General features: G+C 49.6%; 5 protein-coding genes across 5 annotated transcripts; 4 read left to right on the top strand and 1 right to left on the bottom strand.

The window, feature by feature from the left end:
- Nucleotides 1-237: 237 nt before the first annotated feature.
- Nucleotides 238-5302, top strand: BC939DRAFT_144395 (uncharacterized protein). The gene is made up of 5 exons (XM_051550174.1): nucleotides 238-351; nucleotides 450-919; nucleotides 1021-1668; nucleotides 1767-3308; nucleotides 3397-5302. Exons 2-5 carry the CDS (start codon nucleotides 638-640, stop codon nucleotides 4888-4890), a joined length of 3966 nt encoding a protein of 1321 aa, XP_051417092.1. The 5' UTR covers nucleotides 238-351; nucleotides 450-637; the 3' UTR covers nucleotides 4891-5302.
- Nucleotides 5041-6434, top strand: BC939DRAFT_144399 (uncharacterized protein). The gene has a single exon (XM_051550175.1). It carries the CDS (start codon nucleotides 5192-5194, stop codon nucleotides 6335-6337), a length of 1146 nt encoding a protein of 381 aa, XP_051417091.1. The 5' UTR covers nucleotides 5041-5191; the 3' UTR covers nucleotides 6338-6434.
- BC939DRAFT_144383 (concanavalin A-like lectin/glucanase domain-containing protein) lies at nucleotides 6258-8351 on the top strand. Its single transcript, XM_051550173.1, has 7 exons — nucleotides 6258-6434; nucleotides 6543-6595; nucleotides 6691-6858; nucleotides 6949-7073; nucleotides 7170-7443; nucleotides 7552-8085; nucleotides 8168-8351. Exons 1-7 carry the CDS (start codon nucleotides 6301-6303, stop codon nucleotides 8299-8301), a joined length of 1422 nt encoding a protein of 473 aa, XP_051417090.1. The 5' UTR covers nucleotides 6258-6300; the 3' UTR covers nucleotides 8302-8351.
- Nucleotides 8352-8692: 341 nt separating this feature from the next.
- Nucleotides 8693-17886, bottom strand: BC939DRAFT_524765 (uncharacterized protein; the record flags this gene model as incomplete). Its single annotated transcript, XM_051561281.1, has 13 exons — nucleotides 16772-17886; nucleotides 16439-16675; nucleotides 16036-16344; nucleotides 15620-15946; nucleotides 14751-15517; nucleotides 14538-14651; nucleotides 13908-14423; nucleotides 13624-13824; nucleotides 13276-13545; nucleotides 13056-13181; nucleotides 12500-12958; nucleotides 10167-12389; nucleotides 8693-10081 (listed from the first exon to the last, which is right to left on the bottom strand). The coding sequence occupies exons 1-13, from the start codon at nucleotides 17796-17798 to the stop codon at nucleotides 8693-8695; spliced, it is 7965 nt and encodes a 2654-aa protein (XP_051417089.1). The 5' UTR covers nucleotides 17799-17886.
- Nucleotides 17887-22126: 4240 nt separating this feature from the next.
- BC939DRAFT_435743 (glycoside hydrolase superfamily) lies at nucleotides 22127-24342 on the top strand. The gene is made up of 3 exons (XM_051553533.1): nucleotides 22127-22850; nucleotides 22966-23193; nucleotides 23328-24342. Exons 1-3 carry the CDS (start codon nucleotides 22193-22195, stop codon nucleotides 24185-24187), a joined length of 1746 nt encoding a protein of 581 aa, XP_051417088.1. The 5' UTR covers nucleotides 22127-22192; the 3' UTR covers nucleotides 24188-24342.
- The last annotated feature ends 1060 nt before the right edge of the window (nucleotides 24343-25402 follow it).

Below are 25402 nucleotides of genomic sequence, written 5' to 3'. Positions count from 1 at the left end.
CGCAGGAACCGCGATGTCGACTGTCAAGATCAATCTCAAGAACGCTAGGGAGGCCATCGCGAACAAGAGCTATGATGATGCCCTGATGTGGACCCGAAAGGTCCTTGATGCCGACTCGGAGAACTATATGGGGTAAAGATCAATCAAGGCGCCTTTCAATGGTGGTATCAATTACTTGTTGTTTCGTGTGTAGATAGATCTGACATAATTCCATTTGCCCACTGCCACTGATGCCCATGCAGTCTAGTGCTTTCAGGATTGGCGTATCAGAACCAGGGTCAAGCGGCCAAAGGAGAAGAGCGCTTTAGAAAAGCAATTGCAGTTAGCCCCGAGCTTCCTCTGGCGCGCGAGGTATGTGGACAGCATCCAGCATCAATATCGGTGCTTCGCTATCATAATCTAAGGTTACTGTTGATAACACTTATGATACGTGTCGATTGTGGAATTAGGGTCTGATCAACTTTTACGATAAACTAAAGAAGTGGCCTGAGCTCGCCGCAGCACTGGAGGAGATGCTCCAGATCCACCTAAAAAGGTATAGACAATTTCGCTTCTTGGAAATGTATCATATGGCGAGCTTACGGATCAAACCGCATTTTCATTCTTGTTATGAAATAGTGCGGATGGAAAGAAGGCCATGTCGGTAACAGAGCGGTTGATTGATCTTTATACCACTGAGGGCGAAATGAACAAGGCAATTGAGAAGATTAAAACGCTCCTGCCCGGATCGATGCTCTACGATTTATTGGGTGATAAGCCAAGCCGTATGGAAACCCTCAAAACTCTGGCATCGATTCAAGAAAAGATGGATGCCCAGTTCTACGAACGCGAGGTTAGACTGCGCCGAGGACGTCTTGGAGGCGGAACTCAGGAGCAGGTTCAGAATGCAGTGAAAAATGAGCTCTACAACAAGTCTGAGGTAAAAAAAAGCATCCATATCGTATTTAGAATATGAAGTCTCCTACCATTTACGACTACAGTGCTAACTGTAGAATTTGTCCCGCTCATATATTGGGATAGCTTGGCACTACATACGAGTCAATCTTGGAGCTCGACCCAGAGAATAGGGCGGATCTGCAGTTGAAGCTACTTCAGTTTTATATCAAGAAAATCGAAGCCATCACATTTGATCAGAAGACAGTAATCCGTGAAAAAGCGTTGGCGTTGGCGTCCGACATGATCAAGGGCAACTGCGCTTCACCATTGCCATACGAACTGCTTCTAAAATTCACCGATGCAGCCATGCCTTCCGACTATGATGCGTACCTTCAGGAGCTGTACTTCACAAAGTTCCCCAACACCGGATTGTCCAATATAATTCAAGCACAACTGCATTTCGCGAACGGAGAAGCGAGGGAAGATCTAGTGGAGATTCTGGAGGAGGGCTTCAAGTTGGAACCAGACCTCGCGTATGGTTACCTCGTCATATGCTGGATGGACTATTCAGTTCAGGATTATGAAGCTGGTCTGGAGCATGCCACGGCAGGACGAAATATCCTCCAGAGGCTTGCTGCCGCCACGGCATTTCCATTCGACAAAATGCGCCGATCCTTCGAGCTCTGTATGGCTTGCTGTCAGCTCAAAATCAGCCCAAAGCTGGCAGGCAGTGCCCTCGCTCTTTATGAAGGAATCCTTGATGCGGACGAAAATAATATTGAGGCCCGTCAGGTGAATATCCATACCTCAATTAGTTTATGGTGTTATATTGCGCTCGCACCATTTTTCGAGTCTAACGTCATATTTTTCTGTCTGTCCGCTCAACCTAGGGTGTTGGATTCGTCCGATGCATAGAAGGAAAATATGCAGAGGCAACGAAATCCTTTGAAAATGTTCTCCTACTGGACCCTGATAATATCTCTGCTCGGTCTGAGCTAGGATGGATCTGCTACGTTCGAGGGGAGTTCGAGCAAGCGGAAGAATGGCTTCGGGAAGTTATCGAAATGTCAAAAGAGCCCCGCGCGCTGGACCTCTATCGTTTGGGAAGAATCTATTATGACATGGGTGGGGAGTACCGCGAAAACTCGGATTATTGTCATGCACAACTTATTGCTGCCGCCAAACTGGACCCGCATTGTGCTGGAGCCTTTACATATCTGGGACACTATTATCGTGAGGTTGCTCAGGATGACCCTCGTGCTGAAAAATGCTACCAACATGCGTTCTCCTTGGACCCTCGCGAAGGGGATGCTGGACGTTTCCTGAGTGATTACCTGTTGAAAGGCGACAGCTTGGAGGGCGCGATCGATGTGTACGAAAAGGTGATTGCAGCGGACGGCAAGGCCAACTGGGCCCTGAACAGACTGGGATTCGCGGAACTGATGCGTGGCAACAATATCGAGGCTATGGGATCCTTCCAGAAGCTGCTGCGAAATGACATTAAGAACGCACTGGCATGGGAAGGTGTTGCAGAAGCGTATCAACATGAGGGAAGGTACATGGCAGCATTGAAGGCATTCACCAGGAATAGAGAGCTAGTTCCAGAGTCGACTACGGCGCAATACCATATTGCGCGAGTGCATCAACGACTTGGCATGTATTCAGAGGCGATCGAGCAGTACCGGTCGACATTACAGCTGGCGGAACAAAATCAAGAGTCCCAACACATTCCATCGCTGATGGGTATAGCAGAGAGTTGTTTAGAGCAGGCCAAAGAGTTCTTTGTCTCCGGATACTATGGCCGATCTGCAGAGTCCTGCGGGCATGCGCTGCAGTGTGCGTCTCAGCTTCTCCAAATGGACCCCAACATTATATCTGCATGGAAGTTGGTCGGCGATGCTTGTCTTGCATACCGTGCAGTCCCTCGATACCTGTATCTCTGTCCTCTGAACATTCTGTCCGCCATCGTCAACATGATGCCTTCCGATACGAATGCGCTCCTTCACTTTCCATCAGGCACGGACGAAGGGGTACTGGAGATTCTAAAGACCATGACATCTACCGACCTTGTGAACGCGACATCAGAGGAGATCTCACAAGCACTGGATGCGATTTATACAGTTGCAGGTCTCGCGTACAAGAGGGCGAATATTTTGAACGGAAACGAGGGGCATCTGGCTGCTCATTTCTGGTACGATATTGCTCTGACGTACTATTACCGACACGAAAACGCTGCGAAGGAGCACCGCACAGCTACGATAACACGACATAAAGGACAATGGCTCGGAGTCACCATGCGTTGCCTGAAGGCGTCGCTACAGTTTGAAGAAGAAAGTCCAATTGTTTGGAATGCGCTTGGTGTTGCAACTCTGTCGACGAATGCCAAGATCAGCCAGCATGCGTTCATCAAGGCTATTGAATACGACCCCAAGGTATCATCTTTGAATACGGTTTATCCATGGCTCGAGCATTGTTCCTGGGTAATGATACGCTAATCAGTTCTTGAAAACTTTGGGATAGAATGCGGCGCCGTGGTCCAACCTTGGCTTCCTGTATTTGCTCAACTTCGACCTAGATCTTGCGCTCAAGGCGTTCACGACTGCTCAAACCTTGGATCCTTCCTTTGCACAGGCATGGACAGGGCAGGCCTGTGTCGCCAGTCTTTGGGGAAGCCACGAATCGACAGCATTGTTTGCACATGCGTGTGAATCCAGCACGGCTTCTGTCTTGGAAGCCGACTACGGCTACGCGATTAACACCTTTACGAGCATGGTGGACAATTTCCACATGGCTAGCCCAGGAGCCCATGCTGCCAACGCCAAACGCGGTCCTTCTTCAAATGCAACAACATTTTTGGTTACGCCAGCCTTTGCACTTTCAAAGTATCTGGAGCAGCGGCCTCGAGATGCTGCGGGCTGGAATTTGTTGGGTCTGATGCGCGAGCGGTTCTTGCAGCACGAAGGAGCAGCAGAGTGCTTTTTGACGGCGATCCGGATCTTGAACGAAGAGGAAGGCCATGAGATTATCGATGACGGATCTAGGAGGCGTAGGATGATGTTGCATCACAACCTGGCACGCGCGCTACTTTGTATGCAGGATTATACTGGTGCAGTGGAGGCATATGAGATCTCGCTGGAGCTGGAGGGGCAGGAAGTAACGCCGAATGAGGTCAGAACATGCAAGCACTTGGGAGCAGGATTGGCACTGTATTATGCGGGCGATCTTGAGCGCAGCCTGGGGATGTTTGAGATCGCACTTGCGGAGACCGAGCAAGTTGAGGGCATGGAAAAGTCCCGGGACGATGTTGTAGTCCTGCTGAGCCAGGTCCTTTGGGCCCTTGGGGGCGAGGAACAGCGGGCGGTCGCGAAGGAGGAGTTGTTTCGGTGCATTGCTCAATCTCCAACACATCTGCCTGCGATTTTTGGATTGGGAGCCATGGGACTTGTGCAGGATGATGAGACACTCGCTACGGCAGCGTTGAAGGAGATCCTCAAGTTTTCGCGACAGGAATTGGCAGAGATGGATCCGGAGCTGAGGTCAGACCAGATGATCAGCCAGTATTATTCGCTTCTGAGCGAGTCGAAGCTTTCTATTGCAGCACTCTCTAAGTCTGTGCACCAGGCCCCAGCCGACGCAGCGCTGTGGGGTCGATTGTCAGAACACCTATCAAGGACGACTGCGGACACGGGCATGAGTTCGTATGCAGTCGCCCAGGTGAATGCAAAGGCAGGTTTGGACCTACTACATGGAAGGGAAAGTCTGCAGGCAGTTGATCTGATGCAAGGATATGTGCAGGTAGCAGGGACGATGCTACTGGCGAACACAGAACGACAGCAGAAGGTAGCCGGGTGGAAGAACGTGAAGAAGGAAAAGATTGAAGAGGAACTGAGGCAGAGTGTGGCTAAAGTGAAAGGCGCGGCGGTGATGGCACAGAGGGGTGTGATGGCTGCACCCTGGAGGCAGAAGGCATGGCAAACCCTGGGGGCCGCAATAGAGGAGTTGGTGCAGCTGTAAGCATACAAGGGTGCAGAAACCCATTAAAGCACCACTGTGGCCATGGAAGTGTCATTCCACAAGTAACCGCATATAACAGAAAAGAAAAAAAAGTTTCATTCAGATGCCATGAAAGGGAGGACACTGTTTTCTTCCTTCCCTCTTCTTGTTGCCACCATTGACCATTGACCATTGACCAACAACCGCCGACCAACAACCATCGATCATCGCTCTCAACCTTCAACCCTCTACCTCCAATTATTGGCCGTTAAACCATTCCTCAAAACAACCTACGTCGGATATCGATTCATTTGACATTCACATGTCGCAACGTACAGACGACGGACAGGACTGGGCTGCTGACACTACTGTTGCTGCTACCTCGGATAGTAGCGATACCGAGGACCCTGCCATCATTACTCACCGGTCACGTCGTCGACGCTCCCGTCCAGCCTCGACCCAGTTCTCCACACCAGCGTCCACCACAGCATCCACGGCCCCGTCCTCGGTAGCAACTTCACCTGCCTCGACCTTGCGGACAAGCATCGGCACAGACACCGAGCACACGAATCTCTCACTAATACCGCATCCCTCAGCAGAGACTGTGCCAGATATATCCGTTACAAGTATTCGCCAAGATCTCCTGTCGTCGATCCGTGCCAGCGCTAATGCTTCGCCTTCTGCCGTTGCTGCTGCCTCTGTAATGGCTGCGGTCACGCCTCTCTGGCCGAGCGCCTCAGATCGTGAGCACACCTCCCTCAGCATCGTTCCGTCTACTCTTCACTATCCACAACTATCTGTGCGCAGGACCCAGCAGAGGACGACACCCCAGACACTCAACCGACATGCCCACCTTCCTCTTCCGGAGCGTGAAGACTCGAGTCGTCCGCAGCGGGCTATCACCTTTGGTACGCTCAAGAAGGCATCCATGGCCAATCGCAACCTTGCGTCGTCATTCACCAAAAAGTCAAAGATGGTCACCCTGCCCTCATACTTTCGTCATACAACCTTCAAGCAGCACTTCGAGCCAGAGGGCGTCGTGGCCTCTGATCAGAATACAGAGACATCGCATCCAGAGAGAGAGACCTCAAAGCGAAGACGTCTGCTTGTCGATAGCAGTCGACGGCGACACATACATTCCTATCAGGACAGTGATAGCAGCAGCACTAGCAGTGGAGAAAGCAGCAGTAGCAGCAGCAGCAGCAGTGGGAGCGAATCTGGGGGCAGTTTGAACGAGAATGGAAATGGTTCCATTATTCCGAAACCACAACGACGTCCATTACGGTATCAGCTCCCATCACGATGGAGTACTATTGACAAGACGGAAAAAACTGAGCTTTCTGAGGACGACCTGCAGGTTCATTACATTGGTACATGTCACTTCTTCTTATTTTCTTTTTTCTGCAGGTATTTTGAGGCTAGCCGTTTGACATGTTTTGGCAACGCTTTTCAGGCCCTGGCAGATTAGACAGCGATGCTTCTGCGGTCCGTGCAAACCGTCCTATCCCACCGCAGTGTGGCGTGTATTATTATGAAGTGTATGTCAAAAGCAAGGGCCAGCAAGGGTAAGGACCATGATGCTGGAATGATCTGAATCTATAGGGGTCTCACCAATCTTCGTCAGTGGGATTGTCTAACCTTTTTACCTCTTTGTATGGGATGCGCAACAACAGCTATATAGGAATCGGTGTATGTAATCCGATGGTGGCTCTAGACCGACTACCAGGTATGCTTATCAGTGATAATCGGCAAGTCAGTATTAATGAAAGACGGCATGTTTTAGCATAAACTGACGAGTTCCGCTTTTAATCTTTCAATCAGGCTGGGAGCCACAATCATGGGGTTATCATGGAGACGATGGTAATAGTTTCGGAGGCTGTGGAAGCGGGCGTCCGTTTGGTCCAGTATTCACCACTGGAGACACGATTGGATGTGGGATCAATTTTAGAGACATGTCGCTTTTTTACACAAAGAACGGCACTTTTCTTGGTAAGAGCAACGATTATATCTAGTAGAGCAAGAGAGGGGACATGAAAGTGGCATAACCGATATTGATATGGTATTCTCGCCGGACTTTAGGCGTCGCATTTCGTGATTTGAAGGGTCCACTGTACCCGACAGTCGGCATGAGGACAGCAGGCGAAATTGTAGAGGCGAACTTTGGGCAGCAAGAGTTTGTCTTCAACATTGAAGACTACGTCAAGGTAACAGCGGAGCGACTACCGACAGGACAATACCTTTTTTTGCATCCATCACATTCTTCATTAATCCTTGATTCTTGTATTATTCCAAATGTGTAGGACGAGAAGGTGGAAGCTTGGCAAGCACTCGAAAACTCTTTGCAAAATGCAGTTGCGACTAAGAACCACATTGGCACATTATCACAGAATTTGAGCCAGCTCGTCCTTTCGTATATGGTTCACCATGGTTACTCTGAAAGTGCTAAGCAGTTCTCGAATGACCTGGCTCCCCAGCCATTGAAGCGTCGGGATTCTTCTGGGAAGAGTTCGACATCTACATCAGCAGAGTCGAGCAGATATTTGCCCGTGGTTATCGATACTGAAAGACGGAAAGGTACCACACTTGTTGTTGCTACGAACGATCGCCTGCAAGGATGACCTGTGAGTGTATCACTGAAGCTGACTGGGTTTTTACTGCCGTGTATGCTGCTGCAATGATTAGTTATCAGACGGGCTATTATGACTGGCGAGATCGACCAGGCCATGGACTTGCTGGAGAAGAACTATCCAGGCATCATAACCAATGATCCAGAGATGGTCCTTCAACTACGCTGCCGCAAGTTTGTAGAGATGGTCCACCAAGCATCACATCCGCTCCACACTTTGGACCACCAGAAAAGTTGTGTCGATAATGGAAGTGGACTCATCAGGCACTCTGTAGTTGACACAGAACTGAAGGACAGGAACTTTGTTGAACATATGGAAGTGGACCAGGACAACGCAGACACAGCTCATGCTGGAGCCGAGAACGAGGAACTTGAGGGCCTAGGCATGCTAAAGGATGCAATTCAGTATGGCCAGTTCCTGCAGGAGCAGTACAAGGATAATAGGCGACAATCTGTGCAGGAGATGTTGATCAATGCATTTGCTGTTCTGGCTTATGCAGACGTAGATCACTCTGGATCGGGGCACAATCCCGGCACAAGGCCTATATCGCGCGAACAGGTCGCCAACACTGTCAATACTACTATCCTTGGTAAGCATTGTACTCTACGTCGCGTGGAAATATACAAAAGGGCGACGATGCTGACTAAACTTATTAACTGGTGCCTTTTTAGCATCACAAAACCTTCCGACGACTGCACCCCTGGAGACATTGTATCGGCAGACGAGCGTGGTCATGTCAGAGCTAACGCGCTTGGGCGTAGGCGAGGCTGCGTTCTTTGACCTTGACAAAGACTGTCTAAAATAGTGGCCATCCAGCCTTGTTAATAAAGCGAGCTGTACGTTTCGGATTCAGAATTCAATGACACAAAAGATATTAGTCCACTCAGTTCTAAAGGCGCGCAGCGCTTTCCCGCTGAAATAACGGAGGAAAGCAGAAGCGTGCAAGCTGTACTTGTAAATATCCACAAACTAGTGCCTTATGTTTTATTTTCGTCGCTTTGCGCCCGTGTAAGTTTCAAAATGGCGCTTTCTCGCTTCTGTCTTTTGTCGTTGCTGACTCCCTAGTGCACCTCCAAACAGAAGAAAGCACTCTTTTAGAACTGAGGAGACTATTCTTGCACAGCAGCGTACAATTACATTACGAGATTTATTAACATTATTCTACACGCATAGATAATTATTTTAAATCACCTTGCTCAGCGGCTGCGAGTGTGATGAGGATGTGCGTGTGCATTGGAGTATCCAAAGACATGTTCCATAAACTGCTGGAATGTCCACTTCTCAGACTTGTGGCGTCTGGCAATTTGCTCGATCGTCGTGGCTCGCTGCTTGAACGGGTGCACATTCTGAGACATGGCTAGCATCGATGCGGAAAACGCTGACGACACGGTCGCACTTGATGATGATGGCGGTGGGCCGAGCAGAGTGTGTCCTGTCGAGTGGCCATGCTGCTGATGCTGCTGCAGTTGATGTTGATACTGACCCTGTTGTTGCTGATTCGTGTATATCTGCTGCTGTACATTCACACTCGCTGCCAAGCTTGATGATGTCGATAGAGATCCTCCTGGCGCTCCTGCTCCTCCTGATGCTGCTGTAGAAGTAACAGCGCCATCAACAGAGGCTCCCCCTACCCCGCTTCCTGCTGCTCCTCCTCCTCCTGTGGCACTATTACCACCTGCGGCACTCACAGTACCAGTCGCTCCATTTGCACTACCCGTATTACTGAGCAAAGACGAGACAGATGCCGCATTTGGTCCGCTACCTACGTTCACCAGACTGTTAATGCTCGCACCCAAGAGCATACTCGTGACTGTCCCTCCTATTACCGTCGTAGGAGTCGCCGGCGTCCCTGTTGCAGATGAAGATGCCGCAGCAACCACTGCAGCGGCAGTAGAGGAACTGCTCTGATTTTGCCATGTTCCTGCTCCACCTCCAGCCGCTGAAGATCCTACATTAATGGTTGGATTGGACTGATGATACTGATACCCATGCATCGCCGAGTTGATAGTCGATCCTGAGGTAGATTGTTGAACATAATGAAGTCCACTCATTCGATGGCTGTGTCCGCTGCCACCGCTGCCGCCGACAGCAGTCGCCGTCGTAGTGCTGGTAGCGCCAGCTATGCCGCCAATATTAGGAGTGCTAATGCCTATGCCAGACCCAATGCCAGTGGCTCCACTAGCAATCGCTCCCGAAAATCCTAGCGAGGGCGGCGTTGGAGGCAATGGAGGTGGGGCTGTTGCAAGTCTGGCTCCATGTATGGCAGTTTGCCTGACCAATCTGCTCAGCTGCGACATCGGAATAACCATTCCATCAATCAAAGGTCCAAACACTGGCAGGTTCGTATCACGAATGACCTCGACTGCTACCAGTTCCGAATGAACATGTCTAACGCCTCTAGCCCCGGCACAAGTCCAAGAGCTGTGATGAACCCGCACATCCCCATTGCTCCCCAACCGACGATCAGGAACAGGCGTAAGGACGATAATCACATTTCCAAAATCGCCTCCGATGGTATTGCGATCGTACGCTTGAGAGTGCTCAGACCAGACAATATGAACGTGGTCATTTCCAATATGGCGTTTCTATTTCCCAACATCGATAAGATGGTTATGAGCCACATCAGACAGGAACTCTCAGAACATGCATTATGCAGGGCATATTCGTTACCTTCTTGACCTGACGCGGGTCATCCGGATCTGTGGGCATTCGCACGACCTCATGGAAAATGACCTCCAAGGTCGAGGTGCAGTAATACATCGCCGAATGACCATTGGATCCGTTGCGTTCTAGTCCTCCCATGTATCCAGCATGGTCCACCAGTTCAACTTCCCAGCCCAGACCCTGCACGAAGCGGTTGTAGATAGCGCTTCCTTGGGAATTGTGCATGATCGCCTGCTCGCCTTCCTGACCCTCTCCCACATACAAAAGCGCAACCTTGAAGGTTTCGCGTCCGGACTTCTTGTCAAGACTCTTCAGGTCCCTTTCCAACGATGCCGTCGGGTTCAAAAGTACGAAGTTGTGTTCCTGAAATCGGTCAAAGCACAGCAATCCAAGGTGACTCAACAACAGACGGCTCTGCTGGGAATTGTCCAAGGGTCGCTCCGACTCTGGTGGCAGGGCTAGTTGGAACGCCTTGGCCAAATTAGAGGCATCCTCCTTACGAAGGCCTGTACCTAGCAGTTCCTTCTCTGGATTTCTGACGTTTGGGTCCTGTGGATCATCCATTAAAGACACACTCCCCGGTTGAACTTGACCAGGCCCGACGATAGTGCCTCTGTATCTCGCCGCTCCCTCATCAACTTGTTGTAAATTGTTAGGCCGGATTTCTCTTCCGGAGAAGCGCTTTGCTCGGTCATGAAGCGTGCTATGAAGTGATGCTTCATAATCCAGCGTTGTCGCCGAATCTGTGGCTCCGGTTCCTTCTTGCCTCTGCTGCTGCGGATCATCGGTGGATGTGGACACAGGTGCGGGTCCTCCCCAGGTTGAGTTGACGACCAGAGACATGAGTGTGTTTGAGCCGTGATACTCGTCAGCTTCTTCGTCCGATTGAATAAGACTCGATCGCAGCTCCAGTAGCTTGTCGTACCAGGCACGGGCTTGAGGATCAGAAATTCGAGTATAGTAGCTTTCCTCCTGGACATGTCGGTCCAACTCAAAATCGATCGTCGATCTCCTGTTACCTCCATTGCTGCCACCGTTGTTCAACGCGCGGTCTCCGGCATGATGTCCACCATTGCCATTAGATCCTGTAAACAAAGCGAGGCCATTATTGAGCTGGTTGAGAGGTGTCTTGCCGTCGAAGAGGCAGTCGGGATGCCTGTCGCTGACGTAATGCAACAATTGATCCAGCCTATCGCCATCGCCTCTTGATCCATTCCTGTCCCAGAGAAGCGCCTCCATACCGAGTGAGCGGTCGGACTGTGGAGAATTAGCAGTGACGGCGGAGGACGGATCAATCTTGGCCTTTCCATGATCCTCATCGTCTCGGATTTTGATTCCTTCTCTCCAGAGAAGTTGGCTGGCCATCTCCTTCTTGCGCCTTCTTGAGCCCGATCCAAACCGCTCACTCATTCTTGACCCTGCCCTCTGGACTGATCGCGGTCGAACAACGCCGTCCACTTGGAGCATCTCCCTGTAAAAGATCTCTGAATCCCAGGCATATCGACCGGTCTCGTCACGGATGACGACTCGAGTCCGATGATGAAAGCCCATAGATGCAGCCGTGGACACATCCTCAAGGGTGATGAGGATAGAGTCGTTCAATGCAAAGACCTTTTGATTTTCTAGTCCATGGCTCTTCTTGTCGATCCCAACGGCAGACTGTTCTTCAGCCTTAAATCCAGCTGTATCCATACCCATTGTGACTAAAGCTTGATTAGACTCATAAGGCGACGATATGTTGTTCATAAAGTGTACTAGGTGAACTAAAGTCGTTTCTGCAGCCTCCTTCACCGTCTGCTGCTCTACTTCGACGTCAATTAAGGGACCAGTACTAATCATGACTCGATGGTGTTGGTGAATCGTTTGGCCTGTGTGCCTGAAATTTGGACCTCTCTTCTTGCCTGCGCCAAGCCGTTGCTGCTGGTTGAATTGCTGTTGTTGCTGTTGTTGCAGCAGCTGCTGTTGCTGCTTTGTTGCCTGTAATGCACGCTTGCGATCGTTCTCTCCAGTCGGATCCGGTGCAGATAAGAGGCCGATTTCAATCACATCGAAGACCCATTTCGAAAGTTCGATCTCTGAAAAGATGCTGGCAGGGATCACTATCAGCCACTCCGTCAAACAGCGATATAGTAATGCAATAGTGTGTCCCCGGCGAGGATCGCTCTGGAACAGCGTTAAATGCTCCTGCATGGCGCTCAATAAATGTGAAAGCACCATTTCCAGGATAATCTACTTGCCGCGAAAGGTCAATATGAAAAACATCGGGTAAGTTAACAATCATGACGCCATTGATAGGCGCATACAGCATGCAGAACACTCCATGCTTCGTCCCGACTTACCCAGCCACTGTCTTCATGGTCTTGATACATGCCTGCAAGCGTCGTGATCGCCTCAACAGCACTCTGCACAATGCTGGTCTCTGTCCAGTATAAGTGATTCAACACCAAAAGCAGAAGCTCGCTTTCCGTTCCAATATCGCACGTCTCCAAACTGGAGCGCCATTCGTTGACAACAAGCATTCCACAAAGTTGAATCAGCATGCTGTGAGTGTCCCAGAATTTCCCTAATGGCTTCACGTTAGCTTCCGCCGAGGTGAGATCTAGAACCAACCGCGAAAATGCGACCTTGTGAGGTAACAAGTCTACTAGACTAAACCCTTGCTCTTTGAGGTTTGCAATATGAATCGAGTCTTTCTGGCCAAAGTCATAAAACAGCATGCTGACGGAGCACAGAATGGCAATAGCCTGCTTCCTGATAAAATGGTTGACGCCGTCTCTCAAGTGTCCGTCCTTGAGCAGCTAATTACGATCCGATGAATGGATGGGGTGTTCAGCACACATTACTTCCACGCTCAGATTGAAGATAGCATGGATCAATGCCGGCGACGACGCTTACCATTTGTCTAATTGCACTCATGAAAGGTACAACCAAGATATGGCTGCCGGGAAGCGACAATGTGAAAAGTCGGCTGCTGTTTGCAAGAATTGAGTGCCCGATCATGGCATCGTCAATTTGCAACCCCTAATAGTAATCGAACACCGAATAACTTGATAGTTAGCACGCGATTCTAGCATGAAAGTCAATGCACACTTTCTACGGTTGCTGAAAGTTTTACCTGCATGATGGTTTCATAAAACAGCTGATAGTACTCGGGATCAAAGTCCTGATCGAAACGACGGTTCATCATTCGACAGAGTCCACCATAGATCGCTGGCAATCCAACGCCCCCATCGCTGCTACTTTTCGCAGCCTCGAAAAACCAAGGCGCAAAGTCATACAGCGGTGGAATGAGCTTTGTGTTGAGGGATTGCGAAGCCCTTGTCTGGTTAAGTAAATCCCAGATATCGATAAGGCAAAGCATCACCTCGGTCTTCACGAGAGGGATCTACATTGAGATAATTAAAGTAAGATGGCTACGTTGCAGGAAAAATATTCACGGCGGCCATATTAAAGCGCAATTTACCTGAATATGGTTTGGATTGCCAACAGAGCAAACGATATTCTTCCAGATTGACAACACATTATCTGGTGAACGTGCTTTCATCGAGATATTTACAAATTCCGGTGCAGCAAAAATGCCATACAGCGAGGAGAGTCGCTCCACGATCGGGTCTAGATGCAGGCTGTCCGGGCCACGAAAGGACAGCGAGGATGCACGCGACAGCTGCAGTAGAGATCACGGCCAGGAGACATAAGAAACCGATATCATTCATATCATCGGCTGTTTAACACATTGGCTAGACATACCTTTTCGTCCGTCGCGTCCGGTGTTTCTGTTAAAGCAGATACATGTAGCCCGGGATGATCGTACGCCTCCTCTTCATCCACTTCTCCAACGTCCACCTTCATACTCAGCTGGCTCTCGCGCCCCGCCTCTCGGCCTGGTAAGAATCCCATATGCCCCAGAAGTGTAGGCGCATACATAGGGGTTCCACTCGCATTAGAATTTGGTCCGACTTGTTTCGCAGGATCATAGTGTATGCTATTGGCCCGACGAGAAGATCTCTCCTGTAAGCTCAAACCAGAGAGAGGATATGTCTGATGCGAATAGGAAACTCCTTGGGATGACAGCAATTCTCCGCCGATCGAATGGCGCATCGGATTCTCAGTCTTTGAAGAAAGAAATCGAGAATGCCGGAACTTGTCCGACATTTTGCGGATATGCCGTGTTGCGGACGCCTGCGGTGGTCGAGATGGTTGAGCCTCCAGATCCACCTGGAAAACCTCTTGCGAAAGGATGTGGGTCAGCCGTATAGACCATTTCTATAAAGGTGGGAAGATATTGCCATCAAGAGAGAAGCGCCGAATGTTAGATATAGCTCTTCAAAATCGTCTCACAGGTCCAACCTTCATGTCCTTCGATGCAATAGCACTTACAGCCCATTGAGTGACTGTCTGAGGAAAGCGAAGACCGTCGATCATCATCTTCCGCAGAGCAATCCACTGTTCCTCCGCTACGTTCGGGCATCTCGAATGAGCGCACAGAACGGTCTATAATTTTAATAATTTCGCCGCCAAAATTACCGATGCTAGGATTAAAACAGTTGTCGCATTGATTTCAAGGATACTAGCGCCACAAAGTCAGCATACCTCAATGATAAGCGATGTCAGGTCGTCGATTGAGGATGCAGATAGAATAGTCGAGAGTCTCTCATGCATGCCCATGACCCTGCGCTGGATTTCGAGCAACGATCCTAATAGAACCTCCCAACTCTTTGCGTCCATCTCGATCTGACCGCGTGCCATGATAGCCCTAAAGAGGCCTATGATGTCCTTGTAAAGATGATATAAGGCGTCCGAGTCCAGCTTCATCTGATTTCCGGTTGACCCCAGCGCGTCGGATGATGAATTAGAACCAAGATCGTGTAGTGCGACCGAGGTTTCAGCAAAGACGTTAGTCAGAAGCTGGAAGTATCGCTGAAGGAATGAATTGGCCATAGAGTAGGGCTCGTTGGCCGTGTTTTGCGGTGCGCTCTGCTGTGTAGTTCCTGAATCCTGGCTGCCAAGGGAGGTAATCGATACACTAGAGGGAACTTGTGGTCTACTTGAAGAGCTACGTAGAAATACAGGACGTTCCTCCTCACCACTCAGACACCAGACACCGACAATATGCACAGCACCTCGCACGATGTCCTTGTATTGCAGGTGTCCTGGTGGCAGACTCAGTCCTTGCCGTACAATTTCGTGCATGATTTCCCGATTGACTTCGGATGAGTAAACAATAGACTTGAGGATAGGTGTTGCCGGGGAGGTGTAGGTTTGAGGAGAGTTGAATTCATTACTGTCCAGACAGTACTGGATGATGAAGCTAATGATGGTCCTGAGAATCGTTGGTGGGCAGGCTTTATACCCAAATTCTATTTCGGCGTCGTCGAAGGCATAGGTTCAGACGATTAGTACCAAGGACAGCAAGATTGTTAAAGCCTATAGCTCATACGAGTATGTTTACCCAAACGGACCATTTTCTTCGTCCTTGATAAGCTGCAACGATCGTGCGCATTCGGGAAACACCTTGACGAGATAGTACTTTTTGATGATATCGAACATGAACCTGGCTGCAGCCAGTCCCGCGTCGATTCCAAACCCTACAGCGATGCCGTCGCCCATCTCGCCGTCGGTTTCTAGTGGATAATGCGAATTAATGGACTCGAGCTCTCCTGCTGGGGGTGTTGATCCTGCCGCTACATACGACATACGGACGATGTTGCCAAGGAAAATTTGAAAGAGCTGAATGCTATCCTGGAAGGTCGGAGGTGATGGACTGGGACAGATTGGTGGACCATCGGCTAATAGAACGCAAGGCAAGGTTAGACAATTGTAGGGCTCGCCTTTACCCCATACTTCATATATTCGCATAAAACGCAGTGTGACTTACACTGCAATAGCTCCTGGTTGAGGTTCAGGTGTGCCAACTCAAAGTACTGAGACACCTGCCTTGCACTTCTTCGCCCGGAACTTCCTGTGCTCAACACTGGCAGTCTCGTCTGGGATGAGTTTGCATGGTCGACTGACAGGTCTTCTCCGTCGTACATGAAAAGGTCGAGCGAGATGGCGTTGGAAAATAGATATATTGCCTCGGGGTATTCGACCGTCTGATCATTGATCCAGAGAAGAAGCAATCGAAATCCAAAGATGCGAACGCGAGGGTGATTCTTGTGACATAGAACCTGCGCCAACATGTTTGCTATATAGTGACGAAAAAGGCATAACCAAGGGTACATTAGTAAACAGCAAGTGCTCGTGGAAAAGTCGTAAGCTTAAATTGGCCTATGACTTACCAATTGGTCGTCTGTGCCAGCCATTCTTCATCCTGTCAGGCAGATACAAGAAGATGAGACGAAGGAGAAGCAGTGTCTTTTGAACCGCGAGGACCTCCTTGCTCTGCAGGGCGTTGTTGCGATCTGGCTTTAGCTTGAACTTGTCGACTTGGTGCCAGAACGAGTCGTGCGTGACAGTAAAGACTTGATCTGCATGCTCCTGGAAAAATTTCGCCTGGTCGAACTCGAAGGTAACATCTATGGAAGAGTAGAATATATCAGAACTTGCTTACATGAGCTACTCTTCTTTAGTCAAACGCAACTATATTCTAGACTCTTGCGATGGCCCCTTACCAATGAAGGCCCACAGCGAGTTGGCACGAGCTTTCGGCTTTGCCTTTTCGTCCAGGAATACCTTGGCTTTTTTGAGCGCCTTCTCAACTGACGATGATCCACTACCGACGATGCTTCCTTTGCCTTCTTTGTGCCCCGTGTCATGATAATCGCGGCTTTGGCTACTTGAGGATCCCATTCCAAAATGCGATGCAAGTCCAGCATGGAACGCCGTCGCGGTATGGGGTGGAGTAACAAACGATCCGTAGCTCGACTCCTCGGGAACGTGTGCGATCCCTCCGGGGTGCGTCTTTCGGGATCGATTGGAGGACCGAGGAGAGCTGAAGGACGTAATCTTGCTGAGGTTGCTTTCAAAATGTGACGAGTTGTTGCTGCTACTACTGCTGGGATGCTGCAGATGATGGGCCCCAGTGAAGCTCAAGTGTTCCTGGCTGTGGCTGGTCAAGCCTCGTCCTTCCGTGAGGCCCTGGAACGATCCTGGACTGGTGTGGACGGAGCTGGACAGTCCGTAAGAAAAGGTTTTGTGCTTGTCCGGTGTTGAGGGTATCTCAATGGCAGTGGATTTTCGTCGAGCCGATAGCAGAGGCGAGAAAGCCTGGCTGAAGCGGGCAGCGGCACTGGTGGCGAGACTTGATGCTGATATCTGAAGCGGGGCGACCGGTGGAGCGAAAGGAGAGTACACTTGGTGGTGGCTGCCGTGGTGTTGGTTATGGCTATGGCTGTGATGGGGCTGTCTGCTGCTGGCGCTGCTGGTGCTGCTGGCGATGGTGGGAGTGCTGTGGGTGTTCACTGTCGCGATAGGATGAGAAGTATGAGGCTGCGGGTGCGACTGAGAGTACGAGGTACTGCTGGCGCTCGATGAGGAGTCACTCGACGGCGGAGGGGGATGCGTCGTCTCCTGGGTAAGAGATGATGTCGACAGGTTTGGTCCCTTTGAGGCGATGGTGTCGAGGGGGTGGCGCCTCAGGGGCCGGATGGGATCAATGTCGTCGAAGGGGTGCTGGCTGATGGGGCCATGGGGGTCCATGGCGGCCAAAGGGGATGTGGATCCGTGATGTCGAGGAGAAGCCTTATTTATTGGTGAGGTTTTTGATGAAGAACCAAAGGGGTCAAAGGGATAAAGAAAGGGGGCCACCCGCAATTCAGCGCCTTTTCTCCCCTTTCTTCCCTCCCCATGGGTCTATGGCTCAGCTGTATAAGCACACAGTCACTCTACTCTCGGTGTGACCTTAATCTCTTCTCTTCCCCACTCCACACATTCTCTCTGTCTTGACCTCCACATTCATCCTGTCGGGCCTTTCAAATGGCATTGCCTCCTACAATTCCTTTCGCAACTACTACTGGAGAGGCTGCTCTTGTTTGTCAGCCATCCCACCCCTCCAGTCCTCCTTGAATATCTGTCAAACCTCAAGGATGATCCTCCTTTGATGAAGCGCGGTGGGGAATTGCACGGCCGAAGAAAATAAATGCGCAATACCTCACGATAGCTTTCCACCCCAAATTTAATTGCACTCTCTCACCCTTCTCATTGAACACTTTTCCTGAACTATCTTACTTCAATTCTTGATACTCTTTGTGTGCGGACTAGGTCTAATTCTTCACTGGATAATGTGAAAGATCCAATATGGAATAATCAAAAAGCAACGTCGCTATGAATGCATGAAGAGGTGGGGATGTCGATTTATCTGGAATTTCTAGCTCTGGCTCGCTGACAGTGTTGGCGCTTGCCTTTCCAATTCTGGTGAAGGGTCTGCTGCTGAAGGTACAAATGGTTGGAATGATTAACAGATATGATGAGCTCCAAGAAATATTAGAGGCACTAGAGTCATTCGTCAAGATAGCTTCAACGTTTCCATTCGATATTGGTACTCGTTGTGCCAGGAAGAGGCAACAGCAACAATAAAGAATAAAGAATAAAGAATGAAGAATAATAAAGGCTGTGTACAATGCAATATGAACAAGACCAGAAGAGCTGAAAAAAAAATTGCGGTCTAGCTTCATGTAACACGATGGTTACTCTCACGCTCCACAAAGAATGAAGCAGCATCCTTCTCATGATAGTGGCGGATGCTGCCGTAAAGCAGGAACTAGGGGCAGCAAGTACCGACTGGCCCACAGCCCCCACGTGTAACAGTGAAAAGAGAAGATTCTTTTATCGTGTTTTCGTTCTTCATAGATGTTTAATATTGGAATGGCAGAAGGACAGAAACTATGGAATGCCGTCGACTGTCCGCAATTCCTGGACTAAAAACCTTCACTTATCTGTGATTCTGTAGCATCGAATGGGGATTTAGGTCATGAGGGCGCCTGTGCCGATGTGTGTTCCTCGCGTTGTTCATAGTCGTCGCTTCTGAAGGAAGAGGAGTGAGTGGTGGTGGTTGTGTTGTTCCTGACAGTATCGACGCGTTTTTGGAGGTTCATGAATGTGTAGTGCTTGAATTAATCTTATTTTGATGGGACTGTTCTCATTGGTTGTTGAAGAATCATTCTGAGCAATCTATTCCTGACGCGTCTTGACGAGCTTCCAGTTGGGCGGCCAATAGGGACAGGGTCATCGTAGAGCGGTCAAAGCCTGGCACAAGATGCAGGAACCGGAGACTTTTCCTATCTGACTTTAAGCGAAGTTTTCTAAGCGCCACATCCATCACTATGCGAGTTTCGAAAAGGATCTGATTGCTGTGTGGAATTCTATGCGATTTTCAAGTCGCATGTCCATATGAACTTTATTTTTTGGATAAACGTTGATTGTCAATTCCTTTATTGATATCTCCGATCATTCTTCCTTTAATACTCGATAAAGCCTCCCTTACTTCTGTAGACCATCGCGATGCGCTGAGGCATGCTGTCGTACAGTTTATGGATAAAGTCTATGGGAATACTTGTCCATGTGTCCTGCACTCTCTCCCATAACTCTTCCATGTTCGCTGGTGCCTTTGGGCAATGTCCGATCTTGCGTTTAATATGCCTCCACACATGCTCGATCGGATTAAGGCCTGCTGAGTTGGTAGGCCACCGCAGGGTTTTGATCTTGGTCTTGGAAAGGAACTTCTTGACGGCTTTTGCGGTATGGACCTTGGCATTGTCATGCTGAAAAACAAATTTTGTCGGATCCATGTCATACCAATCCCTGGATTGGAGAACATAGGAATTGAGGACATCCACATACACCTCAGCGGCGATCCTGTCCCGGATCCAACAGGCATCCCCTACGCCGTAATAGGTGATGCAACCCCAGATCATCATTTTGCCGCCGCCACCTTGCTTGGTTTTCTTGATTTGAAATGTCCTGAGCGTTTTGTCTTCGGGCTTTTTGTAGTAGAACTCACTTCCGAAGGATCCTATCCTGCTAATTATGCTTTCGTCCGAGAACATTATATCACGCCATTGCTCTGCAGTCCAATGTAAATGGTCGCGAGCGAATTTGTACCGATTCTCGATTTGATCGTCCGTCAGATCAGGCTTCTTAGGCTTGACGTATCCTTTCAACCCTTGCTGTCTAAGATAGTTCCGGATGGTCTATACATAGACTCGAACATCTTGTGTCGAAAGGACAAGTTCCTGATCATCATGTGGAGTTAAAAGTTTTCCGGTTGACATTTTTCGGGCTAAAAGAGTCTTCGTGGTTTTGGAAACCTTTGAAGGCCTGCCTCTTTCCTTGATGGGAATATAGTACTTGTACAGTCCCCTAATCTTGGATACCATTCCGATCGATATACGGAGGGTCTGGGAGATCTCACGAATGGTGTTTCCTTGTTTGAAGAGCGCAAATGCTTTGGATTGATTGATTCCGGCAGGGACTTTATGTTAAGGAGCAAGTTGTTGAGAGTGAATATGAAGGGGAATGCAGTGTTGTAGTAGTGTTCAATCGAAGATTGGAGATGTGAAGTATAGAGAGCAGAACCATGGAGGATGGAGTTCTTATATACAAAAAATAAAGTTCATATGGGTATGAGACTTTAGCGCGAAGTATACTTGAACCAGGAGTCAATGAGAACAAAAGAGGGATCTTTTATTACAGCCACCGAGCAATTATGTCTTTTTTTTTCTCTCTGTGGGAGGGTACTTACGGGGCACTATCTACGGAAGGAAGGACATGGGGTGCGGCGCACGCGTATAGGGAGGCGGACGTGGGGGGATGTAGGCTTGTCGGTAGTGGTGGTACAAGATGGTGGTGTGTGTGGTGGCGGTAGTCGGAGGGACACAGGTCTTTAATTTTTTGCTGCGGGTGGATACTTTCACCGCCTTGTCCAAGCCAAGTAGCCCAGTTATTTTATGGCCAAGAGGCTATCTATCTCCCCTGCCAGTTCTTCGCCCATCAAACACAAGGACATGGATGTTAGCGCATCAAAATACACAGTTGTTAATGCCGTCGGAAGCGAAGAGTCATCCGGAGAAAAAGGACAATCTTCCTTTGAGGGGACTCTCTTTTTTTCCCAAAGTTTTCAGCTCTCCTTTGTACCTCCTCCCCCATTTCCACGGAGATCGTTTCCTTTGCAGGCAGGACCACGGACTATACAATTGTGTGCTAACGCCGCTTCACTCCTCGCTTGTCCTTTCCCCCTCCCCCAGCTTTTTTGACCTCTCCTCTGCAGATCATAGGCTTACTTTAGGTGCGGGTTCAGCCATGCAAGCTGATCTTTTTTATCGCCACACCTTGTGTACCTGGAAAGAGATACACTTTCTGTTGTTTTGGCGCATGACAACTAGATGTTATCCTCCAATCCATCCCGGCAGTTGGTTGGGGCAGCTAGGCCAAAGACTAGAGACTAGATAATATTATGGCTCCTGTTTGTGTTCGCTTCCGGATGGACACAACCAATTACGCCACATCAAAATGCCGGTCGTTGGGCTCGAAGAAATGAAAACGAAAGCAGTTCAATCCGGGGCATCGACTCCAGGAACGGAAGAGAAAGTAGGAGGGGAGAGGATGAAAGCAGAAAGATGGTTGCAACACCACTAACCGTCCACTTTTTGTCGAGTACCAGCAGGGGTAGAGAGAAGAGAGAGAAACCTCAATTAGGCTCTACCGCGGGGTGAGAGAGTGCCTGTTTGGCACTGTTCCGTGGAATGCAGGAAACATGCCTTCGAGGTTTCAAAGACGAAGTGGATGCCAGGGGGAACAATTATCTACCTCCAATCTTATTCTCCCCCTTCCTTCAATACCCTTCAATGCCGCTTTGTGGGTGTGGATGTGTGTGGGGGCTAAAACGAAGATCTCTTTGTGTCACGTTAGATAACGATCAATACTAACGCTAAAGCTTCCTGGAATGGTCAGCCTCGAAACCTTGTCGAGGAAGATCCCTCGCTGTTATATAAAGACTAGCCGTTGGGTTCCAATTCCATCTCATCCCCACCCTTTTCTCCTTTTCCTCTCCTCCTCTTTTGTCTTTTTTTTTTCGCTGTATATAAATTTCACCTCATATGCACGCCGGTCTTTCGTCCTTGCTGTGCGTGGCGGCGGTTGCCCTGACAGCCATCACAGCCCAGCTAGCCTCTGCTGCTGCCTCCAACCCTCCAAGCCAGGTGATCCAGGGCATCCCCGCCGTCAACCCGGTCAAGCAGCCCTGGATCTGGCCCCTCCCCCAGAACTGGGAGCGTGGTTCCAACACGCTCAAGGTCTCTGAGCGCATCCGCTTCGAGGGCAAGGGTGCTCGCCAGCCTATCATCTCTAAATCCATCAAGCGCTACCAGGATCTCATGTTCAAGAAGGAGGACTATCCCATGATCCCCTACAACTGGTCCACTACCGACAACAAGCCTTCCCGCTCGTCCCTGAACACGGTCGTCATTGATATCAAGATCACAGACGATCACCTCGACATGGACACTGACGAGAGCTACATTTTGACTGTCCCCGTCAGTGGCAAGGCTGTCCTCCAGGCCGAGACTGTCTATGGTGCCCTCCATGGTCTCGAGACTCTCTCTCAGCTTGTCCAGTACTACCCCGAGCGCCGCTCCTACTACATCCCCAATGTCCCCTGGAAGATCTCTGACTTCCCCACGTACAAGCACCGTGGTATCTTGCTCGATACCTCTCGTCACTACTACACCGTCCAAGAGATCGAAAAGATCATCGACAGTAAGCAATGACCCCTCGGCTCGACCATGCGCCATGAGTGCAAGGATCGAATGCTCGACTTGTGTAACTCACCGTTGTGTTCTTCACTTTCCCCCCTCCCCCCCGCTTCCCATAGCCCTGTCCTGGAACAAGCTCAACGTTTTCCACTGGCACATGCTTGACTCGACCTCGTTCCCTTACGTCTCCAAGAAGTACCCCGAGCTTGCTGCCAAGGGTGCCTACTCGCCGCGCCACGTCTATACGGCCAAGGACATTAAGCACATTGTCCAGCACGCCAAGGAGCGCGGCGTCCGTGTCATTCCCGAGATGGAGGCTCCCGGCCACAGCACTGCCTGGGGCTATGGTAAGTTGAAATTCAGTCAAACCGTAACCGACTGGGCAAACAACACTCTAAATCGTGAGAGAGTTGAGAGAGAATTCTTACCAAATATGTTCCGCGCTCCCTGCTCCTGTAATTTTTTGTTTGTTTGTCCATAGGTATCCCAGAGATTGCTTCCTGCCTCAACACCCAGCCCTACTTTGGCTACACGGTCCAGCCCCCCGCCGGCCAGCTCAACATTGCCCATCCCAAGACAAAGGAGGTTGTTTATGGCTTGATTAATGAGTGGGCCGAGCTCTTCCCTGACTCGTTCTTCCATGCTGCGGGCGACGAGGTCGTCATGCAGTGCTGGTCCAACGACACGTACATTACTGATCATTTGCAAAAGAACAACCAGACGCTGATGCAGCTCTTTGAAGAGTTTGTTCTCGACATGGAGGACCACGTCCGCCAAAAGAACAAGACGGTCATGGTCTGGCAAGAAATGCTGCTCGAGTACCATTTTAACCTGCCCAAGGATACCGTGATTCAAGTCTGGATCGGCTCTGAGGGCGTCAAGGAGGTCACCGAGAAGGGCTACAGGACGATCGTTTCGGCCCAGAACTTCTGGTACCTGGATCTTGGATTCGGCCGTCCTCGCTCCAACCCGTACCCCGAGGTGCAGGGCGCTGGCTTCAATCACTGGAACCGCGTCTACTCGTATGACATGCGCGCCAACCTGACCAAGGAAGAGGCCGACTTGATCCTGGGTGCCGAGGCCACCATGTGGGGTGAGCTTGCGGATCCCAACAATATCGAGGACCGTCTGTGGCCCCGTGCTGCTGCTTTTGCCGAACGTCTGTGGTCCGGTTATGAGAACCCCAAGGGTGAGGCTCTCACCAGTGCTGATGCCATCCTCCGCCTGCTGCCTTGGCGTGAGCGCTTGGTCCTCCGTGGCGTCCGTGCTGGTCCTCTGAACCAAGGCTTCTGCACACGCAACCCTCTGGACTGCTTCCAGCCTCCTAACCTTAACAAGTAACTATCTCTCCACCAACCACTCCCATCTGTCGTGTTGTTGTTACACATTCTGTAACAATCTCCATGTATTTCATCGAACATGTTATCGAAAAAAGCGGATGATATACAGTCCTGGAAAAAATACATTCACGTATTGAAGGATTATGACATTCTCATTCCTTTTCTCCATCCACATCTCATTAACCCTCTGCATAATTCATACTAGACATTCCTCTCCTTCACAGCATCATTCATAGTGATTACAATGAAAATAAAATTTGTCATCGTTATGAAACTGCTTTCCGAAATGAATTTGCTCAATGCATCCCTTTTTTCCTGTTCAAAAAAAAAGTCGGAGTCATAGTCAACATCATAACTTCTCTCGCTTCACTCTCCTACCACATGTATTTTCGCCTTCAGCTACTGTTCTTCTACGTTTTGACGAACACTCAAGTCATTATGACGCCTTTATCAAAAGATATCATCCAAAACACGATCGTTTATTTTTGACATGGAATCTCGTGCAATGGAGTGTCTAAAGAACTCGGTATATCCGTCTCATCGGCGCAGAGGATTCGGAAGAGGATCAAGGAGAATATCCCGGACCCAGAAATTGGCCGACCTTCAATAGTTTCTAAGACAACTAGAATATACCTTGCTCGCCAATTCGACACTGCCAAACTTACAACACTTCGTGAAGGACAGCAACTTGTGCAATCGGCGGAAGGAGTGAATTTGCATACACGGACAGCCTGAAACTATATCACCATGGAAGGTCTGAAGAGCTACGTGCAACAAAAGAAACCAGATCTTACATCGGACCAGATAGATGCACGATATAATTTCGCCAAGGAGCATTTGAACTGAACCGTACAAGACTGGAAGAATGTAATGTTCTCAGATGAGACCACGATCAGCAGGATTGGGTCCTATGGCAGGCAGTATTACTACAAGAGGCCGCAACACAAGCGTCCCGGTTTGAACAAAGTCAAGGGAACCAAGCAAGGTGGAGGAGGAAAAATGATGGTGTGGGACTGTATGACCTATTAGGGGATTGGCGATGCCTGCTGAATCCCAATGCACAATCCTTTGTATATAAGCTGGAGTGTGTCCACCTCCAGATTAGTTCCTCAGTCACTCCACACGAATAAACATTCTTCTTCAATACACTTACCTGCCTACCCTGTCTCTCGAACACTCGAGCTCCCCCCCACGACTCGTAAGTCTTGTCAACTTA

Source organism: Gamsiella multidivaricata, assembly GCF_025024155.1.
Source record: "Gamsiella multidivaricata strain RSA 2152 chromosome Unknown BC939scaffold_3, whole genome shotgun sequence".
Lineage (NCBI taxonomy): Eukaryota > Fungi > Mortierellomycota > Mortierellomycetes > Mortierellales > Mortierellaceae > Gamsiella > Gamsiella multidivaricata.
Note: the sequence above shows the minus strand (reverse complement) of the source record. Positions and strands in the feature narration are given on the sequence as shown.